Source organism: Garra rufa, chromosome 3 (assembly GCF_049309525.1).
Source record: "Garra rufa chromosome 3, GarRuf1.0, whole genome shotgun sequence".
NCBI lineage: Eukaryota > Metazoa > Chordata > Actinopteri > Cypriniformes > Cyprinidae > Garra > Garra rufa.
In genome coordinates, this window is record NC_133363.1 from 47,857,127 (window position 1) to 47,866,775 (window position 9,649).

A 9,649-nucleotide genomic window follows, 5' to 3' on the forward strand; every position below is an offset into this window, starting at 1 on the left:
TACCACCCCCGTTGTGATTTTGGATGAGACATTTACGTCACATTTGCCACGGAGCCAATGATCGTTTTCACTCGTTTATTCGAATCGGTTCTTTTGAACAGTTCATTTTACTGAATCGTTTTAAAAGTGATTCACTAGTACGTGTTGCTTACTGTTCTTATTTATGTTTATTACGTTTTTTGATTTAAGTTTTAAAAAGTCTTTGTTAGTCGTTGGTTTTAACGATGGCAATTTTGTTAAAATGTAAAAAATATAATTTTCTGCCAAGAACTGTAAATACATGTAAATATCTCTTAATGCCAATGCAATCTTAATGTTTAATTCTCGAAATGTGTAATTCTCGGTCTGTTTATTCAAAAGGTTTTTACGACCATCTTCTCAAGTTGTTTGGACTGAATGATTGGCGAACAAATCTTTCAAACAGTGAACATCATGAACTGATTCACTGAAACGAATAGACTCATAAGAATGATTCGTTTGCGAATTGGACATCGCTATACCGGAGTTATGAAAAATAGATGACATCGTATGCTTTACCATGCTATGTTTTACTGAGTAAATCAAAGTAATATGCATAAAGAAGATTTTTCTCAGGTCTAGATCCATGTCATGGAAGCGTTTGTTTTTTATTTATAAACGTAGCCTGAACACCGTTTAGGAGAAACTCAGGGAAACATCATAATGGCCAAGAAAAGTCTCCGGTTGTTTTGTTTTTAAGTTGCTGGAGCGTCGCCGGCTACATTTTACTTTTAACTTTTGTGTTCAGGAATACGACGTAGAAAAACGTCGACGGTAAGAAATAAAAGAAGGACCTTCGAGGTATCGTAAAGGGAACAAATAAAAGAATGTTATGACCTCCTGTTAGTATTGTACGTTAAACATTCGTCGTTGTGTCAAGCTGCAGGAGGCCAGCTCTTTAAATATACATATTAGCTGCTCCGTAGCTACATTACAGTTTAGCACATATTTCCCTGTCAGAGGCAGATTATTTAGAAGAGGCTTGTCTCAATACCTGTGCCACTGCTTAAAAGAATAAGAATAAGTTCAAATATACATCTCTCAAAAAGAAGATATCCTTCACAGTGCATGACCTACTCTCTACCCTGCTAAAAATCTAGAAACCAGTCTATGCTGGTTGCTAGTCTTAGCTGGCCTCCAGGTTTGGAAAACCACTCTAAAATCAATAAACAAACTTGTACAGGCTAGAAGGACAGAAAACCATCTTAGGCTGGTTTTAATATATATTTTTAAAAATCATCGTTAATTAAGTGCCTTGCTTGTAACCATTCATTTTTTTTCTCAGATGATTGAGGTGGTGGCATCAATGGCACGAGGGCCTGTGTTTTTGGCCGGGGAGGTTTTAGAGTGTCTTATAACCTTCACAAACCCTATGTCACATCTGTCCACATCTGCCAGCAGGTAAAAAACACTGTAATTAGTATAAACCCTCTCTATACATATGTGGTGTCGGTCCTGATTGAGTCTGTTCATCCTCCACAGTGAGATGTTGGCCTGGTCCAGTGCTCAGATCCACTGCCAGTTCCATGCCAGCGAGAGTCGTGTGGCTCTACCTGCTCAGGGCACCAAGCAGGACGTCCAAGCTGAGAGTGACACCGTACTTATACCAAGCAGAGGTGAAGCTTAAGCAGCTTATCTCAGTCTAGTTTTGCTTAACTTGTAATTTTAAAAGATCAGAATCAGTTCAGTTTAATAACTGTGTAACATTCATCAGTAATTAAACAAGTTGAATTCAGTGTTAAGCAGCTCTGTTGAAAACAATAATGTCTTTATTCAGTTCGAATCAGTTCAGTGTTGAAACAGTTCAGTAAGTGTCGATGTTGCAAAACTTTTCAGATTATTTCAGCTATGAAGCAGTTCTAAGAAGACAATGGTTTCATCATTCAGCTCAATTCAGTTCAAGTTTTGTTCTCATGCGAGTGACAGTGCAGTCAAATGTCACATGCTGCAATCTGTATTTTTAGAAGCAAAACAAAACAGTAAGAAGAATTTTGAACAAAAAATTAGTTTGAGCAAATACTGTACTAACAGCAAATGTTCAGGTTGTGAAAACAGGAAATAGTTATATTGATGAGGATGCTGTGCTTGCAAAATACACAATCATGCAATATTAAAATAACCCTTTACATTAAAATATTTTAAAAAAGCATCAAAAGTCCACCATGAATTACTATACCAGAAAGTCAATTGAAGTCAAAAGTTTAAAACCATCTTGGAGAATCTGCAAAATATTCATTATTTTACCAGAATAAGAGGGATCATACAAAATGCATGTTATTTTTTTTAGTACTGACCTGAAGTTATTTCACATAAAAGACATTTAAGTGTAGTCCACAACACAAAATAATAATTGAATTTATAAATAATGACCTTGTTCAAAAGTTTACATACACTTGATTCTTAATACTGTGTTGTTACCTGAATGATTCACATCTGTGCTTTTTTTTTCTATTCTTTTTTTTTAAAGTGATTTAGTTGTTCATGAGTCCCTTGTTTGTCCTAAACACTTAAACTGCCTGCTGCATTTCAGAAAAATCCTTCAGGTCCCACACATTCTTTGGTTTTTCAGCATTTTTGTGTTTTTCAACCCTTTTCAACAATGACTGTATGATTTTGAGATCCATCTTTTCACGCTGAGGACAACTGAGAGACTCATATGCAACTATTACAAAAGGTTCAAATGCTCACTGATGCTTCATAAGGAAAAAAGAGCCATTTTGTCTTCTGGGGAACATGTAAGTATCTTCTGGAGCTCCTGAAGGGCAGTACTAATTAAAAAAAGATAAGAAAAATGAACACATCCTCATTCCATTTAAAAGTTTACACCCTTGACTCTTAATGCATCATCTAAATGCATCCTCAGTGTAAAAATATGGATCTCAAAACCATACAGTCACTGTTCTCTTATTTTTGGTAAAATAATTAACATTTTGCAGATTCTGCAAGGTGTATGTAAACTTCTGACTTTTAACTGTAAAAACATGCTGGGCAAAATAATGATCACAAACAATCTGCCAAACTCATAAATGTAGTTAATTGGGGGAAATGCAAAGTTTTGCAAGTGTTTGGTGTTGAATTGTGCCTTTCTTATCACAGTATAAGCCAAATACTTTGAGTCTGTCAGCAAGTGTGCTTGTGATGAGGATTAGACAGCGGGCAGGGTTAATTTCAGCTTTGTTAATTTACCCAGCTCTCTGTAATCTCAGATTTATTCACAGGAAACCTCTTAATTTTGGAGCAGGGTTTTAGAGGAGAGATTTCACAATTACCCTGTTTCTTCATTGATCCAGGTGAACGAGGGCAGTGTGTGCTGGACACGCCACCTAAGATCTTGTTCTGTGACCTTCGCTTGGATCCTGGAGAGAGCAAGACCTGTAAGAAGCTGAATATAGACCAGACACAGATTCAATCACATTTAACTTTCTGTCTAAATGACCCATTGCATTTTCATTTATTATGTGCTTGTGTTGTTTACATTGTTTACACCCTCACAACCTCAGTAATAAGAATTACTTAATCAGTTCAGAAAAAAAGCTAATTCCTCATGACCCAGATGTTGTTGAAATGGTACTAAAAACTGGTTCATAGCACACAACCAATAGTCAGCTGGCCAAACTTCAGCTGTTCAGTCATGTAATTGCACATTATGCCTGGCTAATGTCATTCTGAACTACAGGAGACAGTCACATATGTAAAGCAGATCTCTCCTAGATTACAAATAAGTAATATTTCCCCTCATTCAGATTCCTATAGTGAGGTCGTGCCCACAGATGGTCCGCCCAGTTTCCGGGGTCAGGCAGTGAAGTACGTGTACAAGCTCACGATTGGCTGCCAGCGAGTCAACTCACCCATCAAGTTACTGCGAGTCCCTTTCAGAGTTCTAGTGCTTCATGGTAGGATGCACAAATGGTCTCCTTGTCCTGTTTGTATATACATTACTGCAGTTTCCCTTTTAGCCTTGTTCATGCAAAGCAGAGGCAAATTTTTGTAATTTTTTGTAAATGTGTAATCTTTTTAGAAATGTGTGACAAATATGTGTGTCTCCACAGTAAGAAAATGTTCTTTTGCAGGCATGCCAGAGCCTCCGTTCCCCCAAGATGAGGAGGTGGCTCCCTCAAACCCCTTTTTGGAGGAGGAAGAAGGAAGCAGGAGAGATACAAGACCACTAGAAAGAGCTCTGGACATGCTAATGATCACCACCTCACGTCGTTGCCCATGTGCGTGAATGAATGTTGCAAGACTTGTGTCTTTGTCATTCATCTATCTCTTAAAAGTCATTATTATTAAAAGTATTATTGGAATTCTGTGTTAATTGTGAATATGGTAATGAGCACATGCATTTCCTTCACAGATATGTTCAACATCACAAATGTGCGAGGAAAGGTGGCTAAATTCTGCATCTTTAAGACTGTGTACAGGCTCGGGGAAGATATTATTGGCACTTTCACATTCTCAGAAGGGGATATTCCATGTTTACAGGTATAGTATACATTATAGGCCAAAAGATTTGGGTCTGTATTTTTTTTTTTTTTTTTTACTTTAGTGTCAAAATTATGCTTCAGAAGTCAATCTAATATGCTGATTTAGTGCCCGAGAAAATGTTCTTATTAATAATTAATTTTGAAAACAGTTGAAAGCTGAAAACAATAACATTGCTTAAAGGGACAGTTCACCCCAAAATAAAAATTCTGTCATTAGTTACTCACACTAATGACAGAATTTTTATTTTTGGGTGAACTGTCCCTTTAAGCAATGTTATTGTTTTCAGCTTTCAACTGTTTTCAAAATTAATTATTAATAATTTACCTGTGAGACCTTTGTTCATCTTCGAAAGACAAATTAACATATTTTTGATGAAATTCAAGAGCTTTCTGACCCTGCGTAGGCAGCAACGATACTACCACGTTCAAGGCCCAGAAAGGTAGTAAGGACATTGATAATATAGTCTATGTGACATCAGTGGTTAGGGTTAGGGTTAAATTTTATGAAGCTATGAGAATACTTTTTGTGCATAGAGAACCTCTGCTCTCACATGGACTATTTTATTGATGTCCTTACCACATTTCTAGGCCTTGAACATGTCAGTTGCGTTGCTGTCTACGTAGGGTCAAAAAGCTCTTGGGTTTTATCAAATATTTCATAATTTGTGTTCCAAAGATGAATGAAGGTCTTACAGGTTTGGAATGACATGAGGGTGAGTAATTAATGACAGAATTTTCATTTTTGGGTGAACTATCCCTTCATTATATTTGTGAAAACTGTTTTTTTTTCTGAATTCTTTAATAAATGTAAAGCTCAAAAGAACAGAATTTGATATAAAATTAATGCAAATGCAAACTGTCACTTTACTGTCAGTTTTGATCAATTCAATGCATCCTTGGTAAATAAAAGTGTTAATTAACAAAAATATACATCTTATTGATCCCAAATTTTGAGAATGTAAATGTGTCATGAAGTGCTCCTGGAATGTTCATGTCTATTTATATGTGCTCAGTATTCAGTAAGTCTACAAAGTGAGGAAGAGGTCCAGGAGCAGTACCAGAGACGTCCAGGCCAGGCTGTCAGTGTCACTGGTCATGGCCGACATCTAGAGTCCTGCTTGCACACAGCCTCCAGCCATTTCTCTCTCCCTGTACCCCTCAACGTCACACCAGGATTCACTACAGATATAGGTTAGAAATCCTTCACTCATAAAAAAAGTTGTCTGTTGAAAGTCTCATAATATTCTCATAATGCTCTGGTTGCCTTTTTTCAAATGTGTTATCAGTATGTGAGTAACGGAAATAAATGAGCAATGATTTTATTCTCTTCCCCAGTGACGTTAAGATGGCGTCTGCATTTTGAGTTCGTAACAGCGCGGGAGCCAGTGGAGGCGCCAGTGGTTCTGCAGAATCAGTCAGAAGTCACAGTATGGACTGGGGCAGAGCATGTGGATGTTGATACCTTCAGTTGGGACCTTCCAATTAAAGTCCTTCCCACAAATCCCACCCTAGCTTCATATGTTTCACAGTTCACAGGAACAAACAGCATCAACATTTAAGGTGTGTCTGTATTTGTGCCGGGAGATCATAAAACTGATGAGTGATTGTTGTTGTGAGATGTCTTGTTAGCAGTCTATTTTAAATTGAAAGGTGGCTTATATATGGAGTTGTTTTATTGGTTTTTATCTTTTGCCGTGCAATGAGATGATAATTCTGTATTTAAGCTGCTTTACATTTCAGCCTTGACCAACAGACTGCATTACCTCCTGTAATATCAAGATTTTCTGTATTTATTGTCTATATTTCATTCGTATGCTCCAAACTGTAATGACAAATGGTTTCTATTGTATTTCAATTCTCTATTACAAGCTATTTTGTACCATTTCTCTATATGCAAACCATAATTGAATAAAACTGTAATTGAGAGTTATTTTCAGCTGCTGGTTATGTGAACTACAACATGTCTTGTATCTCTGCTGTAATTCTAACAAAGCTGCTTGTATTAAAACTTTATTAACAGAAACTATGAGTTTTGATAGATGAATAAATACACAAATGATTCCTGCAGTTTTAAGAACTGTATGTCTAAACTGTAGTTTAGATCTTGATTTTGTGTTTATTTGCATTTTTAATTAGAATTATAATCATTTGTCTAATTTGTAATAATCATCTGTGACCCCGGCCGGACCACAAAACCAGTCATAAGTAGCATGGGTATATTTTTAGCAATAGATTTAGATTTTTTTTATGCCAAAAATCATTAGAATTTTGAGTAAAGATCATGTTCCATGAAGATATTTTGTACATTTCCTACCATAAATATATCAAAACTTAATTTTTGATTAGTAATATGCATTGCTAAGAACTTAATTTGGACAACTTCAAGGAGATTTTCTCAATATCTTGATTTTTTTGCACCCTCAGATATTGTAATATCCTAACAAACCATACATCAATTGAAAGCTTATTTGTTCAGCAATGTCATAAAATTATGAACTCTTATGATTGGTTTTATGGTCCTGGGTCACATTTTTGTTGATTTGAATACTTCTAAGTTATCCTGTGGCTGAAGCCCTTGAGAACCACTGTACTACTGTAAAAAAATTTTTTAGAAAATAAAAGAGATTTAGATGATTTCCCATTACATATTTATTAGAGTAAATTGTAAATATGAAACAAACAGTTACATATTACTAAGCCGGTTATTTACAATAGTGCATAAACGATTAAAACAAATTAAATCAAAACATTGCTTTTTCCATGAAGAGGCTTTTAGTTGTTGCAACAATTTATGGGTAATACACTTTCAGTATTGTTCTCAGAGCTTAAAAGCATCTTTTAGGAAATGAACTGTAAAAGAGACAATAACAGTCCATAAAGTGCTAATATTTAGCGTTATAGTGATGTAAAAATAACATGGTAGAATATGCACAAATTAATATACACAATGCACATTCCATACAAATAAAACAAACAACTTATCTGTCTCTCACTCCAATACATTGTTTAAACACATGACTTAAAATAATGCTTTAATTCCCTACATGCTAGACATGCCAGACCACTTCCTATCTTCCTTTAAATTGAGAACATAAATTGTAATGGTTATGTTTTAAGAATACAGTCGCTATAGGAGTAATATGCCTTCTCACGTAATATTAAGACAGATGTTACAGATGATTCTTGGTTTGAAGGCTTCCTCCATGCTAACCTTCTAGTTTCATGTTGAGTGATCCATGTCTTGGATCAATAACGTTCTCTTCTCCAGGAATGCAGGGCAGGCGAGGATCAGAGGTCATCACCAGCGTGACCTGGCAGGTCAGAGATTCAACTCGAACTTCACACCAGGGAGGAAAGTCAACAGGCTGATGCACCCTGTAATTGAGTGATTTATTGGAATAAAAATGAAAATGAACTACATCTCAAGTACAAAACAGTTGGATATTAACCTCAAACTCAAAATGGCAATGCCATAGAAGAACCATTTTTGGTTCACCAAAGAACCATTTAGTGAACAGTTCTTAAAGGAACAAGGAACACTAAAAGAACCTTTTGTGCAATGAAAAGGTTCTATTGTTTCTTAAAGGTTCTTAATGGAACCATCACTGCCAATCAAATCCTTTATTTTCCAGAGTGTACTTTCAATTCAAAATTCTAATAGAGAAATGACTGCCAGACACTTCTTACGTTTCACAGCATCCCACTCCCACCGGGTGCAGGCAGGTGCATTGCACACAGCCCTGCTCCATCCAGCTCTCTCCCATATAGTACTGCTTCCCATCATACTCGCACAGAGCTGTGAAGAGAGACATCTTGAGAAAGCCTGATCCAGAAGTGCATTTCAAATAAACCTGATTTAGAGTTAATATCATGAGACGGGACACCTTGTCTCACCTTGAGAGTTGAAGTGGCACTGCATTGGTGCTGCTGAACATTTCATCCAGACCAAAGAGGCCATGAAGATCATAACTGCACTATGTTTTGCCATGGGACCCATCTCAGTTGTTCGATCGGCTTCTGTAACGTTCTCTCCTCTTTCGCACCTCCATTTATACCCCCTTGCGTTCATGGGGACGGGTGCTGAGGAGTGGTTTACCCCCTACCTGAGGTGTGTTTCTGGGGTGGGGGCAGGTTAGTTAGGCTGTTTGAGGGGGGTGTGCAAAGGAAAAAGCTGTGGCTTGGCACCACTTGCTTTTTCTCTTCGGTGATTGCCATTCTCCGCTCCACTGGGCATGACCTTGAAAAACTATAGAAAATCTGACACATCCTGGGATGACTAAGAGAGGTGGGGAAGAGAGCTAGAGCGCAAGAGAGAGCAAAAAATTGACGCGAGACAGCATGCAGAACAAATATGGATAACATAAGTTGCCAATTAAAGATAACAGCTCTATGTTTTGACAAACAAATGTACATAACTACATTTACATAATACGATGATGCTGGCTTAAAAAATATAACATTTTCCATCATCTATTCATCTATTTCCATTCATCTATTTATGCCGTTCAAAAGTTTGGGATCAGTAAGATTTTTTTATGTTTTTTAAAGAAGTCTTTTTAAAGTTTCATTTATGTGATTTTGTTCAAAAACACAGAATAAAAGTGATACTATGAAATATTATTTAAAATAACAGTTTTCTAATTTAATATACTTTAAAATAGAATTTATTCTTGTGATGCAAGGCTGAATATTTAGCATCATTACTCCAGCCTTCAGTGTCACATGATCCTTCAGAAATCATTCTAATATGCTCATTTATTATCAATGTTGGAAACTGTTGTGCTGCTTAATTTTTATTTATTTTTTTTTGAACCTGTGATATATTTTTTAGGATTCTTTGATAAATAAAAGGTTAAAAAGAACAACATTTTTTCAAAATAGATATTTTTTCTAACAATATAAGCCTTTACTATCACTTTTTATTCATTTAACACATCCTTGCTAAATAAAAGTATTAATTTAAATGAAAAGAAAGAAAAAAAATCACAGGCTCCAAACTTTGAACAATAGTGTATACTGTTACAGAATATTTCTGTTTTAAATAAATGCTGTTATTTTTATTCTTTGAAGAATCCCTATTAGAATGATTTCTGAAAGATCATGTGACACTGAAGGCTGGAAAATTCAGCTTTGCATTACAGGAATAAATT

The 9,649-nt window shown here is 35.9% G+C and overlaps 2 protein-coding genes across 2 annotated transcripts; one reads left to right on the plus strand and one right to left on the minus strand.

Moving 5' to 3' along the window:
- Nucleotides 1–491: 491 nt before the first annotated feature.
- rgp1 (GP1 homolog, RAB6A GEF complex partner 1) lies at nt 492–6,522 on the plus strand. The gene is made up of 9 exons (XM_073837204.1): nt 492–792; nt 1,304–1,419; nt 1,501–1,634; nt 3,309–3,392; nt 3,762–3,911; nt 4,089–4,235; nt 4,370–4,497; nt 5,513–5,690; nt 5,835–6,522. The coding sequence occupies exons 2-9, from the start codon at nt 1,304–1,306 to the stop codon at nt 6,056–6,058; spliced, it is 1,161 nt and encodes a 386-aa protein (XP_073693305.1). The 5' UTR covers nt 492–792; the 3' UTR covers nt 6,059–6,522.
- Nucleotides 6,523–7,317: 795 nt separating this feature from the next.
- Nucleotides 7,318–8,496, minus strand: msmp1 (microseminoprotein, prostate associated 1). Its single transcript, XM_073836636.1, has 4 exons — nt 8,394–8,496; nt 8,187–8,295; nt 7,711–7,874; nt 7,318–7,349 (listed from the first exon to the last, which is right to left on the minus strand). Exons 1-4 carry the CDS (start codon nt 8,494–8,496, stop codon nt 7,318–7,320), a joined length of 408 nt encoding a protein of 135 aa, XP_073692737.1.
- Nucleotides 8,497–9,649: the final 1,153 nt, after the last annotated feature.